We start from the raw sequence: 26,438 nt of genomic DNA on the forward strand, positions 1-26,438 counted from the left end.
TTACCTTTAAAGTTAAATCACAGGTAAGCAACGAGTCCACTAGCTGGCATTGTTTGACCTAGCCTAAGTCACTTTCATTTGTTTTCAAAAGGCGTTGGTGGCGAACTAAATGGAATATTCAGTTAAAATCGTTCAACAGTAACTATTTGCTGCAAACATAAGTAGTTTGCCGCCTTGAATACGCGTCTGGTCCCTTTGAGGAGAAAATGTTTAAGACGGATGAACAGATACACAGACACTGCGGAGGTTCAAACATGGCACTTTATTAATTTTCCAGTATTAATGACGGCGGATCGAAGTCTGTACACTTTAGACGTTTACAGCATTATTAATCAATCACAGAGAGGGGAATATATAGATCTGCACTCTCAGACAGTACTAATCCACCATGGAGAGGGGATCGACCTGCACTCTCAGACATTAATAATCCACCACAGAGAGGGGGATACCACAGATGTATAAACACAACAGATTGTCAGTGTTGGCATGTTCATGCGGATGCTGACACCCTCCCTGCTCGGCTGAAAGTCCATTAAAGGACCGTGAGCAAGAGGGACAGTTTCAGGGAAACCCTGTGATTGGCTGAAATCAGTTTGTGACTGATGATGAGTGAGGGCTCCACTGGGCCATGAGGCCTCACTGGTGCTAGAGCTGAGATGACCACTAGGGGGCGCCATAGTTTCAACAGCGTAAGACACCCTCGCTGAAAACTGTAAAAGTTATAAATATCGCACACAAGCTGGCAGATACACAGTGCATCACACGAGTGGGCACTCCAAACAAAATACAAAAATAAGCAATTAAAACTATAAATATAGTGTTGGGGAGTCATTTAACTACATGTACATGTACAAACATGTAGTTTAATTACATTTTGCAGCGGTCGACTACAGTGGGATCTAATAGATCTGATGAGATCTACACTCAGATCTGTTTTTTAAATATACAAAATACCTTGAATTACATTTTTTGAGTAATTGTAAGCAGTTCAATAATGTCCAGTGTGAAGTCAATGGTAGTTTGTACAATTACAGTTTACCCAACACGCACACATGCATTGCTGTGAAAAAGTATCTGCCCCCTTTCCAATTTCCTGTATTATTGCATATGTGTCACACTGAATGGCTTCCCTGAGGAAACACAGCTGTACCTGTTTAAGGGAGTGTTTATGGGTGTTTCCTCATTAAATAAATGAAATTAATTTAATTTAAAAAATGTGCTTTGTGTTTACTTGTGTTCCCTTTGTCTGATGTTACATCTGGAACCATTCAGTGTGGCAAATACAGTCCCCTCCAGAAGTATTGGGACAGCAAGGTGAATTCCTTTGTTGTTGCTATACACTGAAGACAACTGAGTTTGAGGTCAAAACATGTACATAATATGACAGATTCGAATTTCAGGTTTTCCCGATATTTTTATCTAGATTTGAACCATTTGACCATTTGAACATGCGGCTGACTGGTCTGGTGTTTCTTGTTGCCCAGATGTTTCCTGTTAGATTGATTGGTTAAACAATAAATAGTTCTGAATATTTACTCTTGGTTTTAGCCTTGGGTTTTGCCTGTGAAGACTGCATTTGTGTTTGAAAAGATAAACCAACATCAAGACCAGAGAGCTGTCTTTGGGGAAAAAAAGCAAGCTGGTTTGAAGCTTATAAAAGAGGGGAAATCAACCAGAGCCATTGCACAAGCATTGAGGACAGAGCTTCGACAACAACTGAAAAAGAATGAAACCGCTGGTGTACTGAGCAACCGACATCGAACAGGTCGACCAAGGAAAACAACAGCAGTTCATGACAGAAACATTGTGAGAGCTGTGAAGAAAAACCCCAAAACATCAGTCAGTGACATCACCAACAATCTCCACAGGGCAGTCAGTGACATCACAAACAATCTCCTCAGGGCAGGGGTGAAGGCATCACAATCATCTGCTCGAAGAAGACTTAGAGAGCAGCAATATAGAGGCTATACCACAAGATGCAAACCATTCCTCAGTAGTAAGAATCAGAGGCGAGATTACAATTGGCAAAGAAGTACAGAGATGAGCCACATAAGTGAAACTTAGTTTTATGGACTGATGAGACCAAGATTAACCTCTACCAAAGTGATGGAAAGGCCAAAGTGTGGAGAAAGATGAGAGGAGTTCATCTGTGAAGCACGGTGGAGGAAGTGTCATGGCTTGGGCTTGCATGGCTGCTTCTGGAGTGGGCTCACTAATCTTTATTGATGATGTAATTCATGATGGTAGGAGCAGGATGAATTTAGAAGTCTACAAAAACATTCTGTCTGCCAACTTAAGATACACACTGCCAACACAACAAATGACTTCATTAGGGAGAAAAAGTGGAAGGTTTCAGATGAGCCAAGTCAATCACCAGACCCAATTGAGCATGCATTTCACCAAAGAAGAATGCAACAGTTTGGTGATGTCAGTGGGTCACAGGCTTGATGCAGTTATTGCAAGTAAGGGATGCGCTACCAAATATTAAGTGTAATTTACTTAAATACTTTCTGTTCCAATAGTTTTGCTCACCTAAAAATTGGGTGGTCTGGTACCAAAGGTGCTATGTTCTAAGTAGTTTAACACATCTATGTGTAAATACCAGGAAATAAAAGCAAATAAATAAATAAAATAAATAAAATAAAAGCAAATTCTGAACCCTTGTCTCGTGTTCATCCTTTTATCTCAACCCCAAATGTATTCAGTGTATTGCAAAAATAAGGGAATGGGCCTTGCTTATGCAATAATAGAGGAAATCAGGATAGGGGTGAATGCTTTTTCACGGCACTGTACTTTATATAAATCCCCCCTCAGTATCAGGACCGGCAGGCCCGCCCACCCCATGGTTCTCTGCATGCTGTGAGGGCCATATGTGTTAGCGTGCTGGAAATGCGTATGTTGGTGATTCCTTTAGCATGTAGCTAATGTGGACAGTGGCTTGTGTTAGCATGTAGCTAATGTGGACAGTGGCTTGTGTTAGCATGTAGCTAATGTGGACAGTGGCTTGCGTTAACATGTAGCTAACATGGACAGTGGCTAGCGTTAGCATGTAGCTAACATGGACAATGGCTTGTGTTAGCATGTAGCTAATGTGGACAGTGGCTTGCATTAGCATGTAGCTAATATGGACAGTGGCTTGCGTTAGCATGTAGCTAACATGGACAGTGGCTTGTGTTAGCATGTAGCTAACATGGACAATGGCTTGTGTTAGCATGTAGCTAATGTGGACAGTGGCTTGCATTAGCATGTAGCTAAAATGGACAGCGGCTTGTGTTAGCATGTAGCTAATATGGACAGTGGCTTGCGTTAGCATGTAGCTAACATGGACAGTGGCTTGTGTTAGCATGTAGCTAATGTGGACAGTGGCTTGTGTTAGCATGTAGCTAATGTGGACAGTGGCTTGCATTAGCATGTAGCTAATATGGACAGCGGCTTGTGTTAGCATGTAGCTAATGTGGACAGTGGCTTGCATTAGCATGTAGCTAATGTGGACAGTGGCTTGTGTTAGCATGTAGCTAATGTGGATGGTGCTGTGCAATAGCATATACATTAAGTGCAGTTACAAACAAGACTGAAGTTGGCAAACTGAAAAGATGCTAACAGGTGTGGCTGCTGGCATTAGCGATTTTCATACACTGAACAGACGTAGAGACAGGAGCTGGATCTGTCCTGTCCACAGACAATTCTTCTCTGCCTGAGGGAGGGGCTCTCCAGTAGGGTCAACCTGCCACAGTCATTTATTCAATATGCAGGATTAAAATGGTGATACCATCTGTCGTACTGGGCTAAGAATGGTGAAAGATCAATGCAGGCTGTCTGAACAGCTATGAAGTGAAGTGTGTGTGTGTGTGTGTGTGTGTGTGTGCACCTGGGAGTGTGTGTGTATGTGTGTGTGCTCTTCACTGGTCAGAGGTTGATCCTGCCTGGGGGGTGTGGTTTCCATGGCAGCGATGGGTGGGTGTGGTGCAGCAGGGGGCGTAGCTCTGCGGGGGCGGGGCTCAGCGAGGTGGGCGGGGCTCAGTGAGATGGGCGGGGCCCAGTGAGATGGACGGGGCCCAGTGAGGTGGGCGGGGCTCAGTGGGGGGGGGCCCTGCAGGGGCGGGGCTCAGTGGGCGGCGCTGCAGGGGTTGTGGGAGGTCTGGCAGCCCATGTCCTGGTACAGCACCTGCAGTCTGAACAGCGTCCCGTCCCCACACATGCAGAGCTTGTACCGCTCCGCCCCCTCCGACTGCAGCAGCTCTGACCCCCCCACCGACGAGTTCGGGATCCGCAAGGGGCTCACCGTCACCAGCCCGTTCAGAGTGATGCTGTTCTCCTGGGGAGGGAGGGGGCGTCATCACCATCATTATCACCATCATCAACACCATCACCATCATCATCAACATCATCATCAACATCACCATCATCAACATCATCATCAACATCATCCTCATCATCATCAACATCATCATCATCACCACCATCAACATCATCATCACTTCCACCACCATCATCATCATCAGCATCCTTACCTAGGTGTGCGATCACAAATATGTGATGAATAAACACGCTCACAGCTCTGAGCTCACAGATAAAGACTCTGTATAAACGCACTCACAGATAAAGACTCTGTATAAACGCACTCACAGATAAAGACTGTATAAACGCACTCACAGATAAAGACTGTATAAACGCACTCACAGATAAAGACTGTATAAACGCACTCACAGATAAAGACTCTGTATAAACGCACTCACAGATGAAGACTCTGTATAAACGCACTCACAGATAAAGACTCTGTATAAACGCACTCACAGATAAAGACTCTGTATAAACGCACTCACAGATAAAGACTGTATAAACACACTCACAGCTCTCAGCTCGATGTCTCCACCGATCTTGAACTCCACAGTTTTTCCCGTGATGAAGACGCCCTCGTTGCCACGGACGATGGCCTTGCCTTCACCTTTGATGGTCAGGTCTGAGGTTGCATTGCTGGTGATCTGAGGAGGAAGAACAGAACAGGTCATCCTCAACAAGGAGAGGGAGAGAGAGATAGAGAGACAGACAGACAGAGATGGTGAGATATGAGGGGAGGAATGTGGTGATGAGCAGATATGGAGCAAAGAGATCAGGGTTTGGGTGTGGCTGGGTGAGGTTTGGGAGTGGCTGGGTGTGGTTAGGGCGTGGCTGGTGACGTTCAGGTGTGACTGGGTGGGCAGGGTTTGGGTGTGGCTGGGTGTGGTTAGGGTGTGGGTGGGCAGGGTCTGGGTGTGGTCAGGGTGTGTCTGGGTGAGGTTTGAGAGTGGCTGGGTGTGGTTAGGGTGTGTTTGGTGCGTGGCTGGGCAGGGTTTGGGCGTGGCTGGGGCGTGGCTGGGGCGTGGCTGGGAGTGGTTGGGGCGTGGCTGGGGCGTGGCTGGGGGTGGTTGGGGCGTGGCTGGGCAGGGTTTGGCCGTGGCTGGGGGTGGTTTGGGCGTGGCTGGGGGTGGTTGGGGCGTGGCTGGGGGTGGTTGGGGTGTGGTTGGGGCGTGGCTGGGAGTGGTTGGGGCGTGGCTGGGGCGTGGCTGGGGGTGGTTGGGGCGTGGCTGGGCAGGGTTTGGCCGTGGCTGGGGGTGGTTTGGGCGTGGCTGGGGGTGGTTGGGGCGTGGCTGGGGGTGGTTGGGGTGTGGTTGGGGCGTGGCTGGGGGTGGTTGGGGCGTGGCTGGGGGTGGTTGGGGCATGGCTGGGGGTGGTTGGGGCGTGGCTGGGGGTGGTTTGGGCATGGCTGGGGGTGGTTTGGGCATGGCTGGGGGTGGTTTGGGCGTGGCTGGGCAGGGTTTGGGTGTGGCTGGGGGTGGTTGGGGCGTGGTTGGGGGTGGTTGGGGTGTGGTTGGGGCGTGGCTGGGGGTGGTTGGGGCGTGGCTGGGCAGGGTTTGGCCGTGGCTGGGGGTGGTTTGGGCGTGGCTGGGGGTGGTTGGGGCGTGGCTGGGGGTGGTTGGGGTGTGGTTGGGGCGTGGCTGGGGGTGGTTGGGGTGTGGCTGGGGGTGGTTGGGGGGTGGTTGGGGGTGGTTGGGGTGTGGTTGGGGCGTGGCTGGGGGTGGTTGGGGCGTGGCTGGGCAGGGTTTGGCCGTGGCTGCTCGGTAGACCCACCCGCTCAGTGGAGGCTTTGCGCACGTTGAGCACGCTCACGCCCTTGGGCAGGTGGAACTCGTGAGTGTCGAAGTCGGTGCTGAAGAAGGTTTTCTGTGTCCGGGGGTCAGTGAAGGACACGCCCAGGTCACTGCTGATCAACGTCTTCTCCCTCTCCACACTCAGCTTAGTGGAGCCCTGCTGGAACACCACCTGCACACACACACACACACACACACACACATAAACACATTTACTCACTGCTGACACACACACACACACACACATACACACATTTACTCACCACTGACACACACGCATTGACTGAAACTGTATGTTTGTGGGGCTGAGCAGATGGTTGTGCTACAGTCGGGTTGCAGTTTTGCTGCAGGAAAAAATAATCCACCACCTGAGCTGGTGTGTGGTGAGTGTTCTGGCGCTTTGTTGCGGTTATGTTGTGGTTGTGTTCTGCGCTCTGACTGGGTTGTTGTTGTGGTTGTGTTCTGCGCTCTGACCGGGTTGTTGTTGTGGTTGTGTTGTGGTTTTGTTCTGCGCTCTGACTGGGTTGTTGTTGTGGTTGCATTGTGGTTGTGTTCTGCGCTCTGACTGGGTTGTTGTTGTGGTTGAGTTGTGCTTGTGTTGTGGTTGTGTTCTGCGCTCTGACCGGGTTGTTGTTGTGGTTGTGTTGTGGTTGTGTTCTACGCTCTGACTGGGTTGTTGTTGTGGTTGCGTTGTGGTTGTGTTCTGTGCTCTGACCGGGTTGTTGTTGTGGTTGTGTTGTGGTTTTGTTCTGCGCTCTGACTGGGTTGTTGTTGTGGTTGCATTGTGGTTGTGTTCTGCGCTCTGACTGGGTTGTTGTTGTGGTTGAGTTGTGCTTGTGTTGTGGTTGTGTTCTGCGCTCTGACCGGGTTGTTGTTGTGGTTGTGTTGTGGTTGTGTTCTACGCTCTGACTGGGTTGTTGTTGTGGTTGAGTTGTGGTTGCGTTGTGGTTGTGTTCTGTGCTCTGACTGGGTTGTTGTTGTGGTTGTGTTGTGGTTGTGTTCTACGCTCTGACCGGATTGTTGTTGTGGTTGAGTTGTGGTTGCGTTGTGGTTGTGTTCTGTGCTCTGACTGGGTTGTTGTTGTGGTTGTGTTGTGGTTGTGTTCTACGCTCTGACCGGGTTGTTGTTGTGGTTGAGTTGTGGTTGTGTTCTACGCTCTGACCGGGTTGTTGTTGTGGTTGAGTTGTGGTTGCATTGTGGTTGTGTTCTGCGCTCTGACTGGGTTGTTGTTGTGATTGAGTTGTGGTTGCGTTGTGTTTGTGTTCTGCTCTCTGACCAGGTTGTTGTTGTGGTTCAGTTGTGGTTGCGTTGTGGTTGTGTTCTGCGCTCTGACTGGGTTGTTGTTGTGGTTGTGTTGTGGTTGAGTTCTGCACTCTGACCGGGTTGTTGTTGCCGGTGATGACCAGGTCCTCGTTCTTGCGGCCCCCGACCGTGCTCTTGTGCAGGGGGTGCACCACGCCCATGTCGGCCTTCTGCTTGAAGCGGAGCAGCCCACTGGGGTGGAACTCCATGCTGTCACAGCCACTGGGACCGATCCGGATCACACTCCAGATCACCAGGGTGATCTACCACAGGGGGCACAGAGCAGGGGAGGGGGAGACGGCCAGGGGAGTATTAACCCTGGAGAAACTGGTGAACGTAGCCTCTAGTCTCCTGGACTCCTGGTCTCACACACCCTTCCCTCTGGCCTCCTGGTCTCACACACCCCTCCCTCTGGCCTCCTGGTCTCACACACCCCTCCCTCTGGTCTCCTGGTCTCACACACCCCTCCCTCTGGTCTCCTGGTCTCACACACCCCTCCCTCTGGTCTCACACACCATTTAACGGATTGGAATGAAGACCTAACCACACAGCCACACCCTAACCACACAGCCACACCCTAACCACACAGTCACACCCTAACCACACAGCCACACCCTAACCACACAGCCACACCCTAACCACACAGCCACACCCTAACCACACAGCCACACCCTAACCACACTGGTGCTTCAAGCTCCAGCTATAAGCTGTGCTCAATGACACTTCACCTGTGCAAAATAGAGTTGCATGCATGAAAGGATATCAATTGGAGGGGAAGGAAAACTGACATTTGACCGACATATACATACCAGTGGGGTACACGATTCCATAAAATCTAAGGCCAGACTCGTCAAAACTGACAGGAAGGTGACAGTAACACAAATAACCTCACATTACAACAGTGGTATGCAGAAGAGCATCTCTGAACACACAACGCGTAGGTGGATAGGCTACAGCAGCAGCAGCAATAAGTCTAAAAAGTGTAATAAATGCCTAATAAAGTTCTCACTGAGTGTATGCCCTTAGAGGTCCCTCTCCAGCTCAGCTGATGTGAAGCTCCAGAAGCACCAGGGTGGGGCTGCACCAGGGGGTGGTCGAGATCAGTTTCCCCCTCATCACTGTAAAGCAACTATCTATCTATCTATCTATCTCTATCTCTACCTCTACCTCTATTTCTCTCTATCTCTCTATTGCTATCAATCTCTATCTCTATCTCTGTCTCTGTCTCTGTCTATCTCTCTCTATCTCTATCTCTATCTCTCTATATCTCTATCTCAGGTGGAGTGTACGCAGGTGGAGTGTATGCAGGTGCAGCAGAGGTGGGTGCCTGACTCACGATGAGGTTGATGAGGGCAAGGAGGAAGAGGAGGATGATGATGCAGACAGCCAGGTTCCCCTTGCGCCCCCGCAGACCCGTCTTGTGGAGACGCTCCTCCTCTATGGGGACGTACCCCGCCTTAAAGTTGCTGTTGTGCTCCTTATTGGTGCTGCGCCTGTCGATGGCCTTCTCCCGCATAGACCTCTTCACCGGCCCGTTAGAACTCTCCTACACACACACACACACACACACACCCCTGTGAGTGCTCTCCTACACACACACACACACACACACACACACCCCTGTGAGTGCTCTCCTACACACACACACACACACACACACGTTAGAGCTCTCCTACACACACACACACACACACCCCTGTGAGTGCTCTCCTACACACACACACACACACACACACACACACACACACCCCTCTGAGTGCTCTCCTACACACACACACACACACTGACCCGTTAGAACTCTCCTACACACACACACACATACACACACACCCCTGTGAGTGCTCTCCTACACACACACACACACACACGTTAGAGCTCTCCTACACACACACACACACACCCCCCTGTGAGTGCTCTCCTACACATACACACACACACACACACACACACACACACTGGCCTGTTAGTGCTCTCCTACACACACACACACACACACGCACACCCCTGTGAGTGCTCTCCTACACATACACACACACACACACACACACACACACACACACACACCGGCCTGTTAGTGCTCTCTTACACACACACACACACACACACACACACACACACTGGCCTGTTAGTGCTCTCTTACACACACACACACACACACACACACACACACACACTGGCCTGTTAGTGCTCTCCTACACACACACACACACACACACTGACCTGTTAGAGCTCTCTCACACACACACGCACACACACACACACTGACCCATTAGAGCTCTCCTACACACACAAATACACACAGTGTGCACACATACTTTAACGCTAAACAGTTTTCCCCAGTTGCCTAATGCCCCACAGCACATATATGACCAATAGGAGACCAGAAGGCACACTGGGAATGTAAATAACTTTTTGCGATGTTGTATTTCAAGATATAACTGACAGCTCCGATTGGGGGGAGGGGGATTTCAAACCACCGCAAAAAAATCGGCGTCGGGGTCGCATTCACCAGCAATATCACAAAGCCAACAAGAACTCGCGGTGGTATGTCACATATAACGGAAACGAGTACATTTCATAGGCCGGATAGGACCTTAAAACATGTAATTTACCCGTTCGCACAACGTACCGAGGGTGGAAAAGGGTAAAAAGTGCCACAACAGCGCAGAATACAGAAAGAGTAACAACCCAGCTTGCTTAAGAATGTACGCCTATCAACAGCAGCATTTCTCCGACATTAGCTGCTCCTGTACTGTTGTTGTATTGAGTAGCTATGCCAAAAATAAATTAAACGCATTTTTAAACGTAAACGCAAGCTCTCCAGCAAAACAAATGCCAAATAGCAACGTACTCTCTTGAGAAATAATGCCCAAATTGTATAGTAGGCCCAGCTCTGGCTACTCCGTTCTGGGAATGTAACGCACAGAAGAGCTGGAATCATTTTTTCCACAGTCTGGTCAAAACAGCACAAAACCGCTATTCCAAATGGAGCCACAGCCTCAGCGCATGAGCTAAACACACGGAATGTAACACAGCATTTATGGATGCGTTGATCAAAGATCTTAAAAGGAGCATTCAGGAAATGTAGTGGAGATAAAAAAAAATTATTCTTAAAACAGACCTGTTCCGACGCCATAGTGTCTCTCTCCTCTGCCTGTCGTTCCTGGCGTTTGACAGCTCCGGACAGCCAGCGGAATGTGCCATTCTGTCTGGAAAATAGGGTCTGGCCGCCGCGTCAGTCTGAGCAAGTACCGAACTGCAAACATTTGAAATTGTAATTTAATATATCCGACAAAACGGATGAGACATGTTAATACATATTAAACGTGTAGCTTGTGTTAAAATCACTCAGTATGCTTCGTTTAATCCGCGCTCGTATATATTCCACCCCTAGCTGAGACTCGCTAATGGGAGCGAATCCTTAAAGGAGATTAGGAATGTGTTCATTGATATTTTCAGGACAGGGTTGGGGGGTGGGACAGATGACAATTTTCTAAAACTGGTGCTGAGACACATATGCGTGTGTTATGAATGTTAGGACTCCTCCCATGGCATTGATGCTTCATGATCAGCGGAGGGCCTATGGCAGAATATGAAACACAAACCGCCAAGCAATATAGCAATATGAATAGAAACAAAGCTAATTAGTTTTTTGTTTAAAAAAAAATATATACATTGTCTTTTACAGACGAGCAATGGAAACGTGGCCTAAAAAGCTACAGAGCGGCTGAAAGCCATAAACACACCCAGTGAAAGTTATTCAGCACCGGCGGGTTTCTTCAACTTTGAAACAAACACCTGGGATACAGCTTTTCTTTCATGTGTTAATTATAGCAATAGAGTCATTCGTTTCCGTATCGGTGTTGGCTATTTATTTATTCATTTATTATAACTTATTCAGGGATAAAGCTTAAACCCTATTTAAACTTGAATCCATTGAATACATGTTTCCGATTTCGAGTTTAGGCCTACGCTTTCGATTAATATAAATGTAATTTCATATTATTGAATGTATTTATTAATTTAAAACACTTTTTAAAATGTAAAAAAATAAAAAGAACAACAAACGCAATGGCTACGAATATTAATACTGCCACTGCAACTGCTACTGCTGCTACTACTAGTAACATTGGGAACCAACAATTTGACCAAGAAGGGATGAGTTGTGGTAATGTGATGACTATTGTCTGGACCCTTATTCCTCTTTGAGCTCATAGGATAAGTCTGATGGGTCTGTATTAAACATTTGGTGCTTTAAGCCACAACAACAACAAAACATTTTAGGTACAAAAGAAGCAATCCTCATCCATTTTTGTTTAGCAGTCACCATGTTGTTGGAAAAATTGTTTAACTTCCACGGCAAAGCTTCCATGTGCCAACATATCTGCCAATGAAACAAGTACTGCTTATAATGCTGCTGCTACTACTACTACTGCTACTGCTACTGCTACTACTACTACTACTACTACTACTACTACTACTACTACTGCTAATACTGCTACTGCTGCTACTACTACTACTACTGCTACTGCTACTGCTAATACTGCTACTGCTGCTACTACTACTACTACTGCTACTGCTACTACTACTACTACTACTACTACTACTGCTACTACTACTACTACTACTGCTACTGCTACTACTACTACTACTGCTACTGCTACTACTACTACTACTACTGCTACTGCTACTACTACTGCTAATACTGCTACTGCTGCTACTGCTACTGCTACTGCTACTGCTGCTACTGCTACTGCTACTGCTGCTACTGCTACTACTACTACTACTACTACTACTACTGCTACTGCTAATACTAATACTGCTACTGCTGCTACTGCTACTACTGCTACTTCTACTACTACTGCTACTGCTGCTACTGCTACTACTACTACTACTACTACTACTACTACTGCTACTGCTACTACTGCTACTGCTACTGCTACTACTACTACTACTATTGCTACTGCTACTACCACTACTACTACTAAATGGTTAATGCCTGCATTGATATAGTGCCTTTATCCAAAGCGCTGTACAATTGATGCTTCTCATTCACCCATTCACACACCAACGCCGATTGGCTGTCATGCAAGGCATACTACTACTGCTACTACTACTACTGCTACTTCTACTACTACTACTACTGCTGCTACTGCTACTGCTACTACTACTGCTACTACTACTGCTGCTACTACTGCTGCTGCTACTACTACTACTACTACTACTGCTACTGCTACTGCTACTACTACTACTGCTACTTCTACTACTACTACTACTGCTGCTACTGCTACTACTACTACTACTGCTACTACTACTACTGCTACTGCTACTGCTACTGCTACTACTACTACTACTACTGCTGCTACTACTACTACTACTACTACTACTACTGCTGCTGCTGCTACTACTACTATTGCTACTGCTACTTCTACTACTACTATTACTACTACTGCTACTAGGCTAACTATGAATAATAATAATAATAATAATAATAATAATAATAATAATAATAATAATAATAATAATGCATTTTTAACATTGCCAGTGTGTAGGCTACTAGCTGGCTCATCGTGTACAAAACAAACAACAACAAGAAAACCTTATTGTAGACTCTACTCTACTTGACATCGAATACCCGTGTGTCGTTTGACAGTATGACGTTTCAATGGTTTCATTTACATCACAGAGGTCAGCGGGACACCTTCCGAGTATAATGCCCCAAATACTCAGCGCATATGCACTCGCCTGACCAACAGTACGGGTGAAACGACCAGTATGTACCGAGCAAACTGGAATTCCTGAACTCGGGTCTTGGGAAAACACGCGTTGCTACAACTGATGCTTGGCGTCCGTGGCATCAAAGGAAAGCCAGCAACGGATTGAGGCAGCGTATCCGCACCCCGTATAAATACAGAGCGCCACTGACAGGCGCACACTTGGGCGGGATTAAGTCCCCACGGTTCGGGACGTCCTGGAGATTCTTTCGTGGGATTATCGTGTTAAACAGACATGGCTGACACGCTAAGGAGGCTGGTCAATACTTCATCCTTCAGCATTCTGCAGGACAAACTGGAGTCCTGGTACAAAGACTATCATGTAAGTAATTCAATAGGCTGCTTCAAACTGCTTTAAACCTGTTGCTAAGCATAACGCACCAGAAGCACTAATATAGGCTACTGCATAGCTAATTAAATTGAAAATAATTAGCTAGCCAGCCTACCTCGGAATTACTACGATGCAATACTAGTATTGGACAAATTTAGGACTCATTATAGACAGTTTATAAGCATGTGTAACTTATCCGGTTACCTACTGTAACTGCTATAACGTTAGACCAGCCACAGAAATTTCATAATGAAACGTGTTTTCAAATCGTAAACGAGGTTTTATTAAGTGCAGTGCAACGTACCGTATTTTACTCGGCTACATGCGAGATTCTACCTGCACTTCTACCTCCCGTAATAATTGTTTCGGTATTTTAATCGCGTTAAATTTACTTGTTGATTACATTGATTTTCGGACAAAGTTTGGTTACTATGGACGCCCGTTGCCGTGGCGACGTGGAACCATTCTTCGTTACTCTTGAGACGTAGTAAACTGTGAGCGTTGGCACGCCCCCGCGCGCTCTGCAACTGACGATTTCCCACTCTCTGTGTGCTGGAGCGATGTTTAACCATAGTTCTTTCTTGGTTTTGTTGGACACCGTAGTCCTAAAACAGAAAAAAAAAAAATCAGCGCCACGTCGAACAATATCTCCATTTCGTTTGCTGTGAAGCTGTGGGATCGCTTACTTTGTTTTCTCCGTCATATCTTATGTAAAAAAAAAAAAGAAAAGAAAAGTTTTTCGTGTTGGTGCGTTTTGCTTGTTGGTGCGCTTTTATTGAAAACGTCAGAGAAAATAGTGAATTACACTAGTAATGTAATGCTTCTGCCAAATCAACCCTGATTGCAAAGTCATTTAAGGCACTATGACAAAGATATTAAAATAATGACATGACATGCCAAAGAAGGCGTATTGCTGGATGGCGTGGCCACAAACCGTACCACTAACCGCGTATATAATTTGGCGAAAATTCTATACATGGTGGGATAATTTAGTTTGTAAGTTTTTAATTATATTAATAAGTCCCCACCAGTCGTGATAAATGCTATATTTTTAAGTATTCCTACAGTGTTTTATTAATAAAGAACACTACTTTCTCTCATAACGCAGTCACACAGTCGCTGCATGGAGTGCATAATCGATCTTAGAGCGAGTCGATAGGCCTAGTAACGTCGCACGTAGAAGCTATCCCTTAAGCAACCGCCTAAGTGATAGTTCGGGGAACACACGTAGAAAAGTAAACATCGTTAGTAAGGTATACCTAAAGAGTCTTCGTAAAGCGCTAAGCGTTATCGGGAGACGCACCCCAGGTATCTAGCTGTTGAATGAGGGGTGCTTAGTTAGTGTAGGAGAGTAAATCTACTGGATGGTAGATCTGCAGGAACAAGGTTGGGCAGCCCTGATCTAGCTGTTGAATGAGGTGTTCTTTGTTAGGGTGGAATTTTAACCGTTGTTATACATAGTCCCTCAATTTTAGAGGACCAAAAGTATTTGGACAGTTGGCTGTTTCTTAGACAGATATTTCATCATTAGTTCATGGTAAATGGTAAATTGCAGGCATTTATATAGCGCCTTTATCCAAAGCGCTGTACAATTGATGCTTCTCCATTCACCCACTCATACACACACTCGCACACTCACACACCGACGGCTGCCCTCCGACTGCCAGACGACTGCTCTTACTGCCTGAGCCATGTCGCCCCCCTGAGTTCATGCATAAAAGAGCTAGAAAAAGGTATAGTACTGTTGTCTGTGGAGTCTGATGTTGTCTCTCAACCTGAGGACCAAAGGAGTGTCAATGCCAGGAAAGCAGGCCATCATTAGGCTGAAAAATCAACCAAGGAGTTTTTTTGGGCCAAAAAGTAGAATGTTCTTGACTGACCAAGTCAATCACCTGACCTCAATCCAACTGAGCATGCATTTCACCTCCTGAAGACCAGACTGAAGGAATATGGGCCCCAGAAGAAGCAGGAGCTGCAGAGGGCTGCAGTGCAGGCCTGGCAGATCAGTGTCAGGGCCACAGTGTGCACCACATGGCCATCCTGACATGGCTCACCCAGTATGGATGTGAAAAGTGAAGTGAAATACCCCTCAGATTAAAGTCTGCCCTTCACCAACGTAGTGATTGTTTTTATTTCAACTGCTTGTTTGCTGAAGTACCAAGAGAAAACAACCAAAAATGTGTCACTGTCCAAATGCATATGGACTGCACTGTATATTCTAGCAACCTGCTCCTGAGGCTGCCAAACTGCTCTGTAAAAACTAGATTTATCTTTAGGGCAGTGGTTACTGTGGCGTAGCGTAGCTAATTATTGTCCCATAATTCCCCCGCCAGTGAGAGCATCTTACCTGCAGCAGGTGTATTTCTACAATATTCAGTCTCCATAGTAACGCTCTGTTTCCCAGGTGATCTCCTGCGACCAGAGTCTGGGCCGCTGCTGTGAGCTTCTGGAGCTCAGCTCCCAGCTGCAGGGCCAGCTCTTCAGCATCCTGCACCTCACTGCCAGGGAGGGTGAGTCTGCACCTCCCTGCACCTCCCTGCACCTCCCTGCACCTCACACTGCACCTCCCTGCACCTCACACTGCACCTCACTGCCAGGGAGGGTGAGTCTGCACCTCCCTGCACCTCCCTGCACCTCACACTGCACCTCCCTGCACCTCCCTGCACCTCCCTGCACCTCCCTGCACCTCACACTGCACCTCCCTGCACCTCACACTGCACCTCACTGCCAGAGAGGGTGAGTCTGCACCTCCCTGCACCTCCCTGCACCTCACACTGCACCTCCCTGCACCTCACACTGCACCTCACTGCCAGAGAGGGTGAGTCTGCACCTCCCTGCACCTCCCTGCACCTCACACTGCACCTCCCTGCACCTCACTGCACCTCACTGCACCTCCCTGCACCTCACACTGCACCTCACTGCACCTCCCTGCACCTCACACTGCACCTCACTGCACCTCCCTGCACCTCACACTGCACCTCTCTGCACCTCCCTGCACCTCCCTGCACCTCACACTGCGCCTCACTGCACCTCACACTGCACCTCCCTGCACCTCACACTGCACCTCACACTGCACCTCACACTGCACCTCCCTGCACCTCACACTGCACCTCACACTGCACCTCCCTGCACCTCACTGCACCTCACTGCCAGAGAGGGTGAGTCTGCACCTCCCTGCACCTCCCTGCACCTCACTGAACCTCACACTGCACCTCACTGCACCTCACTGCACCTCACTGCACCTCACACTGCACCTCCCTGCACCTCACTGCACCTCCCTGCACCTCCCTGCCAGAGAGGGTGAGTCTGGTGTAGCAATATGGAATGAGTGCTTCGTTCTGAAAATTAAGGTCTATTCCTGCCTAATAACAGATTATTATTGGGCATGTGGGGAAATGGTGGTCTTTGCTGGGTGTGTGGGTCAGGTTCAGGGTCAGGGTGATGCTGGGTGTGTGGGTCAGGTTCAGGGTCAGGGTGATGCTGGGTGTGTGGGTGATGCTGGGTGTGTGGGTCAGGTTCAGGGTCAGGGTGATGCTGGGTGTGTGGGTCAGGTTCAGGGTCAGGGTGATGCTGGGTGTGTGGGTCAGGTTCAGGGTCAGTGTGATGCTGGGTGTGTGGGTGATGCTGGATGTCAGGGTCAGGTTCAGGGTCAGGGTGATGCTGGGTGTGTGGGTCAGGTTCAGGGTCAGGGTGATGCTGGGTGTGTGGGTCAGGTTCAGGGTCAGGGTGATGCTGGGTGTGTGGGTCAGGTTCAGGGTCAGGGTGATGCTGGGTGTGTGGGTCAGGTTCAGGGTCAGGGTGATGCTGGGTGTATGGGTCAGGTTCAGGGTCAGGGTGATGCTGGGTGTGTGGGTCAGGTTCAGGGTCAGGGTGATGCTGGGTGTATGGGTCAGGTTCAGGGTCAGGGTCTGGGTGTGTGGGTGATGCTGGATGTCAGGGTCAGGTTCAGGATCAGGGTGATGCTGGGTGTGTGGGTGATGCTGGATGTCAGGGTCAGGTTCAGGGTCAGGGTGATGCTGGGTGTGTGGGTCAGGTTCAGGGTCAGGGTGATGCTGGGTGTGTGGGTCAGGTTCAGGGTCAGGGTGATGCTGGGTGTGTGGGTCAGGTTCAGGGTCAGGGTGATGCTGGATGTCAGGGTCAGGTTCAGGGTCAGGGTGATGCTGGGTGTGTGGGTCAGGTTCAGGGTCAGGGTGATGCTGGGTGTGTGGGTGATGCTGCTGCCCCCTGGCTGTGGTAGGCGGGCACTACGCTGGCGTGGAAACTCTCAAGTCTCGCTTGCTGCCCTGGCTTGGCACCTGCTTCACCATGGTAACCTCCAACGTTACCCCCGATACCAGCCTTAACCTCATCCAGGTGAGTCTCACCTGTGCCTGTGTGTGAGCATGCATGTGTGTGTGAATGTGTGAGTGTGCTTGCATGTGTGTGTGTGCCACAGTTGACAGTTACTGTAATTGTATTGCAGTAGTGTATAGCTACAAATTTTAGTGTTGCGGTGGTGTGTGGCTGTGATTGTGAGTGTTGCGGTGGTGTGTAGCTGTGATTGTGAGTGTTGCAGTGGTTTCTAGCTGTGATTGTGAGTGTTGCAGTGGTTTGTAGCTGTGATTGTGAGTGTTGCAGTGGTGTGTGGCTGTGATTGTGAGTGTTGCAGTGGTTTCTAGCTGTGATTGTGAGTGTTGCAGTGGTTTGTAGCTGTGATTGTGAGTGTTGCAGTGGTGTGTGGCTGTGGTTGTGAGTGTTGCAGTGGTGTGTAGCTGTGATTGTGAGTGTTGCAGTGGTTTGTAGCTGTGATTGTGAGTGTTGCAGTGGTGTGTGGCTGTGATTGTGAGTGTTGCGGTGGTGTGTGGCTGTGATTGTGAGTGTTGCGGTGGTGTGTAGCTGTGATTGTGAGTGTTGCAGTGGTGTGTAGCTGTGATTGTGAGTGTTGCAGTGGTGTGTGGCTGTGATTGTGAGTGTTGCAGTGGTGTGTAGCTGTGATTGTGAGTGTTGCAGTGGTGTGTAGCTGAATGTGTTTTTTCTGTAGGAGGGTATGGAGAAAGATAAGAGGATTCGAGAGCTCTCTCTCTCTCACGATTGCGACATGCAGAAGATAGAGACCCAGCTGAGCTCTACCCGACAGCAACTGGACTCCGTCAAACTGGAGTCAGTACTGCCCGCCCATCCAAACGGCTCTTCCCTGTCCAAACTGCCCCTTGGTCTTCTTGTTTAAAATGTCCCCCTTGTTCAAGCTAATGTATTTAAGCATAAAAGCATTTGAAGTTCAACGCAACAGTCTGAGATGTTAACATGAGACTATTATGCATATACTGTAGCACCATTCGAATTAGTACAATATTGTGCTGAGGGGCAGCATGTAGCATGTAGCATGCGCTACTGATGCGTTGCATGTTGTACAATATATGCTATAGCATGCTTTGTGCTAATGTATAGCACACTTTGCTAATGTTTAGCATATTGTGCTAATGCATAGAATACATTGTAAGATTGCTGTATCTCATATTTCAGGTTGGCTGATGCTCAGCTGGAACTGGATGACACCAAAAACAAGTCTGCTACGACCCTGCTGGCCACCGAAGACGAGATACTGCAGCTGAGAGCAGAGTGAGCTAACTCTCCATTTTAAACGACCCTGCAGTAACCATGACACCATCAACCTAGACATGCTCATTTCTGTATGTGTTTCTGTGTGACTGTACGTGTGTACGCGTGTGCGTGTGTGTGTGTGTGCGTGTGTGCGTGTGTGTGTGTGTGCGTGCGCGTGTGTGCGTGTGTGTGTGTGTGTGTGTGCGTGTGCGTGTGCGTGCGCGTGTGTGCATGCGTGTGTGTGTGTGTGTGTGTGTGTGTGCGTGTGCATGCGCGTGTCTGTGTGTGTGTGTGTGTGTGTGTGTGTGTGTGTGTGTGTAGGCTGCAGGCCTCTCTCGATCAGGCAGGCCTGTATAAGCGGAGGCTGGAGTTGCTGGAGGACTATGAGAGGCAGGTGCGGGTGCTGAGGGACGAGGTGTCCTACCTAAGTGCAGAGAAGGCCCTGCTGCAGGACAGGTGAGCCTGAAGATCTACCCCTGTCCCACACTCTGCTCCCACACTCTGCTCCCATTCTCTGCTCCCATACTCTGCTCCCATACTCTACTCCCATACTCTGCTTCTGCTCCCATTCTCTGCTCCCATACTCTGCTCCCATACTCTGCTTCTGCTCCCATACTCTGCTCCCATACTCTGCTTCTGCTCCCATACTCTGCTCCCATACTCTACTCCCATACTCTGCTTCTGCTCCCATACTCTGCTCCCATACTCTGCTCCCATACTCTACTCCCATACTCTGCTCCCATACTCTACTCCCATACTCTGCTCCCATACTCTGCTTCTGCTCCCATTCTCTGCTCCCACACTCTGCCCCCATACTCTGCTCCCATACTCTGCTCCCATACTCTACTCCCATACTCTGCTCCCATACTCTACTCCCATACTCTGCTCCCATACTCTGCTTCTGCTCCCATACTCTGCTCCCACACTCTGCCCCCATACTCTGCTCCCACACTCTGCTCCCATACTCTGCTCCCATACTCTGCTTCATATTGTTTTGGACTCTGGGTTTTTCTCTCTCAGGTTGGTGAGGAGTCGGTCCCCAAGCCCTTTGCCTCGGCGCAGTCGGTCCTGCAGCCCGCTGAGAGCTGATTCGCCCACGCGTGCCCAGCTGACCAGCTCCTCGCGCCACGCCCGGCTGGTGTCGCGCTTCAGCGACCTGTACGCCCTGGAGCGGCTGGAGGCGGAGGCCCTGCTGAGGCGCTACATCGCCGACACCGAGACCGTGCAGAGGATCATCTTCATCGCCACCGTGGTGCGGGCCTGCCCCTCCTCTTCCTCCTCCTCCTCCTCCTCATTTCTGTGTGGTGAGAGGAGGCCAGACGTGTGTTCAAGATCGCCCACATACATATTCAAACTTTATTTCTGTTCGTCATGAACATTAGCTACCGTTTATTAACATATTCAAACTTTATTTCTGTTCATCACGAACATTAGCTAACGTTTACTAACATATTCAAACTTTATTTCTGTTCATCACAAACATTAGCTAATGTTTACTAACATATTCAAACTTTATTTCTGTTCGTCACGAACATTAGCTACCGTTTACTAACATATTCAAACTTTATTTCTGTTCGTCACGAACATTAGCTACCGTTTACTAACATATTCAAACTTTATTTCTGTTCGTCATGAACATTAGCTACCGTTTACTAACATATTCAAACTTTATTTCTGTTCGTCACGAACATTAGCTACCGTTTACTAACATATTCAAACTTTATTTCTGTTCGTCATGAACATTAGCTAATGTTTACTAACATATTCAAACTTTATTTCTGTTCATCACGAACATTAGCTACCGTTTACTAACATATTCAAACTTTATTTCTGTTCATCATGAACATTAGCTAACGTTTATTAACATATTCAAACTTTATTTCTGTTCGTCACAAACATTTGCTACCGTTTACTAACATATTCAAACTTTATTTCTGTTTGTCATGAACATTAGCTAACGTTTACTGACATATTCAAACTTTATTTCTGTTCGTCACAAACATTAGCTACCGTTTACTAACATATTCAAACTTTATTTCTGTTTGTCACGAACATTAGCTAACGTTTACTAACATATTCAAACTTTATTTCTGTTCGTCACGAACATTAGCTACCGTTTACTAACATATTCAAACTTTATTTCTGTTCATCATGAACATTAGCTAACGTTTATTAACATATTCAAACTTTATTTCTGTTCGTCACAAACATTTGCTACCGTTTACTAACATATTCAAACTTTATTTCTGTTTGTCATGAACATTAGCTAACGTTTACTGACATATTCAAACTTTATTTCTGTTCGTCACAAACATTAGCTACCGTTTACTAACATATTCAAACTTTATTTCTGTTTGGCACGAACATTAGCTAACGTTTACTAACATATTCAAACTTTATTTCTGTTCGTCACGAACATTAGCTACCGTTTACTAACATATTCAAACTTTATTTCTGTTCGTCACAAACATTAGCTACCGTTTACTAACATATTCAAACTTTATTTCTGTTCGTCACAAACATTAGCTACCGTTTACTAACATATTCAAACTTTATTTCTGTTCGTCACGAACATTAGCTCCCGTTAGCTAACAGTACGAAAAGATAGAGTGCAACGAACAAAAATGGCTGCTGATATCTTTTTCTAATTTCTAAAAAATCCCAGGTTCGCAGCTTATCAGTGAGCTAGCTCTACTAGACCGCATCACATCCATTTGTATTGAAAAGGCATTGGTGCCGAACTAAATTAAATGTTCATTTAAAATCGTATATCGGTTTTCTGCAAACATAGTTCACCATCTTGAACTCACGTCTGTTCTCTGATTCCTCCTCAGTCCAGGCAGGTCAGTGTTCTGGGCCATAGCAAAGACCAAAAACAGCTATTTCAGTGTTATATTACTCTATTCCTTTTTTTTTGTTCAATAAGACACCGATATTGCCAGTGGACAATGTCCTTTGTCAAGCAAAAAATGTACATAAAACAAACTAACATATTTGCAATTGTATTGTAAAAAGCTAAGGTGTTAAGTACCATTAGCATGATCTCAGGACCATGGTGTCTGCTGGTGAGAGTGTGGGTGTGTTGCATGATCTCAGGACCATGGTGTCTGCTGGTGAGAGTGTGGGTGTGTTGCATGATCTCAGGACCATGGTGTCTGCTGGTGAGAGTGTGGGTGTGTTGCATGATCTCAGGACCATGGTGTCTGCTGGTGAGAGTGTGGGTGTGTTGCATGATCTCAGGACCATGGTGTCTGCTGGTGAGAGTGTGGGTGTGTTGCATGATCTCAGGACCATGGTGTCTGCTGGTGAGAGTGTGGGTGTGTTGCATGATCTCAGGACCATGGTGTCTGCTGGTGAGCGTGTGGGTGTGTTCCTCCCCCAGGAGTCCTTCCAGGCTGCTAAACTGGCGTACCGGCAGTTTAAGCTGCGCGTGAGGAAGACTCTCTCCCCGTCCCACCTGGGCCCGGAGACCCTGGAGGACGCTGTGGTCGATTACATCGTGCGCAACCTGGACCTGTACGACGTGCAGGCCAGTGTGACTGTGAGCCCCCCAAACCCCGAAATACCGCTGCTACTGTTTCACTGATGATTCAATGCAATTCGCTGACATTATTGTTCATTAAAATACTAAAATAGTAATTATCTGCAATGGCTCCGTATTCAGAACAATGGCAGACGCAGGTTAACTAACCTCCTCAGGAGGCTCCACCTCCTAAACTGTATGGGTCGGTGGTTTGATCCCTGGTGTAGCCACAATGAGATCCACACAGCCGTTGGGTCCTTGAGCAAGGCCCTTAACCCTGCATTGCTCCTGGGGGGATTGGCCCCTGCTTAGTCTGATCAACTGTAATGGATAAAAGTGTTAGCTAAATAACTGTAATGTAATTTAATACATGCCTATGGGGTGATTGAAGTTTGGGACAGGATTGGTTTGTGTGGTTGTGGGCTGGGTTTGGGACAGGACTGGGGGTCACTCTGTGGTTGTGTGGTTCTGGGCTGGGTTTGGGACAGGGCTGGGTTGTGTGGTTCTGGGCTGGGGGTCACTCTGTGGTTGTGTGGTTCTGGGCTGGGTTTGGGACAGGGCTGGGTTGTGTGGTTCTGGGCTGGGGGTCACTCTGTGGTTGTGTGGTTCTGGGCTGGGTTTGGGACAGGGCTGGGTTGTGTGGTTCTGGGCTGGGGGTCACTCTGTGGTTGTGTGGTTCTGGGCTGGGTTTGGGACAGGGCTGGGTTGTGTGGTTCTGGGCTGGGGGTCACTCTGTGGTTGTGGGGCCCTCAGGAGGTGCTGAGCTCGATGAGTGTGAACCCCCGCATCTCGTTCCCACCGGAGGTGGACTTCGTGCTGCTGAGCGGCTTCATAAGGGAGGCGTGTCAGGTGGCCTTCAGCATGCAGACACTGGACCCTCCCCTGGAGCTGGCCTTCAGCACCGACGGAGAGCTGTACAACGACACCAAGTACACACTCTAACCCTGACCGTACACTACACACTACACACTACACACTCTAACCCTGACCGTACACTACACACTATACACTATACACTCTAACCCTGACCGTACACTACACACTACACACTCTAACCCTGACCGTACACTACACACTACACACTACACACTCTAACCCTGACCGTACACTACACACTACACACTACACACTCTAACCCTGACCGTACACTACACACTACACACTACACACTACACACTCTAACCCTGACCGTACACTACACACTACACACTCTAACCCTGACCGTACACTACACACTACACACTACACACTCTAACCCTGACCTTACACTACACACTACACACTACACACTCTAATCCTGACCGTACACTACACACTACACACTACACACTCTAACCCTGACCGTACACTACACACTACACACTACACACTCTAACCCTGACCGTACACTACACACTACACACTACACACTCTAACCCTGACCGTACACTACACACTACACACTACACACTCTAACCCTGACCGTACACTACACACTACACACTACACACTCTAACCCTGACCTTACACTACACACTACACACTCTAACCCTGACCTTACACTACACACTACACACTCTAACCCTGACCCTACACTACACACTACACACTACACACTCTAACCCTGACCTTACACTACACACTACACACTACACACTCTAACCCTGACCCTACACTACACACTCTACACTACACACTATACCCTCTGACTCACCTGTACCCATATCACTCAACACTCAGCCCTGATTTACTCCAACAAGCCCAACAATCCACTCTCAAATATACTAGCAATGCTTACACATGGACTTATGTTAATATTCACAAATATATACTGTCATCTGCACTAATGTTAATATGGCCGTGTCTCTCTCAGGTACAGGCGGAGCTACGACTCTGAGTTCACCGCTCCGATGGTGGCCTATCACGTGTGGCCCGCTCTCATGGAGGACGACTCCATCATCATGAAGGGAGAGGCTGTGACCAGGAGGGGCGCTCTGGTACCTCACCTCCCCCTGCTACACCTCCCCCTGCTATACCCCCCCCGCTACACCTCCCCCTGCTACACCTCCCCCTGCTATACCTCCTGCTGCTACACCTCCCCCTGCTACACCTCCCCCTGCTATACCCCCCCGCTACACCTCCCCCTGCTATACCCCCCCGCTACACCTCCCCCTGCTATACCTCCTGCTGCTACACCTCCTGCTGCTACACCTCCCCCTGCTACACCTCCCCCTGCTATACCCCCCCGCTACACCTCCCCCTGCTACACCTCCCCCTGCTACACCTCCCCCTGCTATACCTCCCCCTGCTACACCTGCCCCTGCTATATCTCCCCCTGCTACACCTGCCCCTGCTATACCTCCCCCTGCTACACCTGCCCCTGCTATACCTCCCCCTGCTACACCTGCCTCCTGCTGCTACACCTCCCCCTGCTATACCTCCCCCTGCTATACCTCCCCCTGCTACACCTGCCCCTGCTATACCTCCCCCTGCTACACCTCCCCCTGCTATACCTCCCCCTGCTACACCTCCCCCTGCTATACCTCCTGCTGCTACACCTCCCCCTGCTACACCTCCTGCTGCTACACCTCTCCTCTCCTTTTAATCACCTCCAGTCTTTGATTCCTGATGTGTGTAAATTGGGGTGTTGAGTGTAATGCGTGCGCTCTGGGGTGTGTAGAGTAGGTGTGTCCTTCTGCATTGAGTATTCTCTAACCAATCAGGTGCCGGCTGTGTTTATTCCCTAACAGCTGGCTTTCTGACTTTGGAAGCGTGCCGTTAAGGTTAACGTAAAGTAGTGGGCTAAAGTGGCTCACTATAACGCACGCAGACTCGGCAGCAGGGAAACGTGACCTGGAGTGTGACCGTAGACACTGCACGCAGTGGGGAATGTTGTGGTAACCGTGGTAACAGCCGTGTCTCTCCCGTGTTCCAGTGGCGGAGCAGGAGTCGGAGTGCCAGCCCTGTGCGTTCCCGATCCGGGAGCCCCGTCCGGAACCTGGTGCGTTACTGTGCCAACCACCAACCACCAACCACCCGGACACACACAAACACACACACACACAAACACAACGAGCAGCCGTTGACCACTGAGTGGTAAACTTGTGTTGTCTATGCATTCTTAGCACGTTGTTTATGTGCTGCTGTGACAGTGGAAAGACCTCCCGGGGTGCTTAGAAACACTCCTGACTCCTCCCCCTCTCTCTGAGTGGTCCAGTCCTGACTCCTCCCCCTCTCTCTGAGTGGTCCAGTCCTGACTCCTCCCCCTCTCTCTGAGTGGACTCCTCCCCCTCTCTCTGAGTGGTCCAGTCCTGACTCCTCCCCCTCTCTCTGAGTGGTCCAGTCCTGACTCCTCCCCCTCTGTGTTGCAGAGTTCCAGTCGCAGCCCTTCGCCAGGACGCCTCTCCACCAGCCGCCTGTAGACCCTGCCCTCTGACCCCTGCCCTCTGACCCCTGCCCTCTGACCCCTGCCCTCTGCCCTCTGACCCCTGACCCCTACCCTCTGACCCCTGCCCTCTGACCCCTACCCTCTGACCCCTGACCCCTACCCTCTGACCCCTGACCCCTGCCCTCAGATGTGTTTTTGTGACCAAACATTGATTTAAACAAACCCCCCCCCCCCCCCCCTCCCCTTGAATGAAAGCTCTCAACTGTGAAAGGTGCTGTGATCATTTTGTTTGGATATTCATTTTTTAATTAATGTTGTTTCCTAGAAACACTTTTTCCTCTTATTTTTAGTTCTGTGGCGAGAACACCACAAACTGACCCATGGTGTAGGTGCTCTGTAAATTAGTCAAACGCTGTTTGTCTTTAAATATTAG

The 26,438-nt window shown here is 48.6% G+C and overlaps 2 protein-coding genes across 3 annotated transcripts; one reads left to right on the plus strand and one right to left on the minus strand.

The window, feature by feature from the left end:
• Positions 1-243: 243 nt before the first annotated feature.
• On the minus strand, positions 244-10,656 carry sgcb (sarcoglycan, beta (dystrophin-associated glycoprotein)). 2 transcript variants are annotated; one of them, XM_061238838.1, is made up of 6 exons: positions 10,552-10,656; positions 8,767-8,976; positions 7,508-7,693; positions 6,109-6,300; positions 4,851-4,982; positions 244-4,315 (listed from the first exon to the last, which is right to left on the minus strand). In XM_061238838.1, exons 1-6 carry the CDS (start codon positions 10,564-10,566, stop codon positions 4,106-4,108), a joined length of 945 nt encoding a protein of 314 aa, XP_061094822.1. In that variant the 5' UTR covers positions 10,567-10,656; the 3' UTR covers positions 244-4,105. The 2 variants fall into 2 exon arrangements, with proteins under 2 accessions (XP_061094822.1, XP_061094821.1); XM_061238837.1 differs by lacking the exon at positions 10,552-10,656 and adding an exon at positions 10,282-10,405.
• A 2,737-nt stretch (positions 10,657-13,393) lies between these two features.
• spata18 (spermatogenesis associated 18) lies at positions 13,394-26,104 on the plus strand. Its single transcript, XM_061238829.1, has 12 exons — positions 13,394-13,526; positions 15,940-16,045; positions 17,773-17,888; positions 18,556-18,674; positions 19,038-19,133; positions 19,437-19,571; positions 20,136-20,367; positions 22,498-22,656; positions 23,392-23,567; positions 24,491-24,614; positions 25,553-25,618; positions 25,989-26,104. Exons 1-12 carry the CDS (start codon positions 13,440-13,442, stop codon positions 26,037-26,039), a joined length of 1,467 nt encoding a protein of 488 aa, XP_061094813.1. The 5' UTR covers positions 13,394-13,439; the 3' UTR covers positions 26,040-26,104.
• The last annotated feature ends 334 nt before the right edge of the window (positions 26,105-26,438 follow it).

The sequence above is a fragment of the Conger conger genome, chromosome 4, assembly GCF_963514075.1.
Source record: "Conger conger chromosome 4, fConCon1.1, whole genome shotgun sequence".
Lineage (NCBI taxonomy): Eukaryota > Metazoa > Chordata > Actinopteri > Anguilliformes > Congridae > Conger > Conger conger.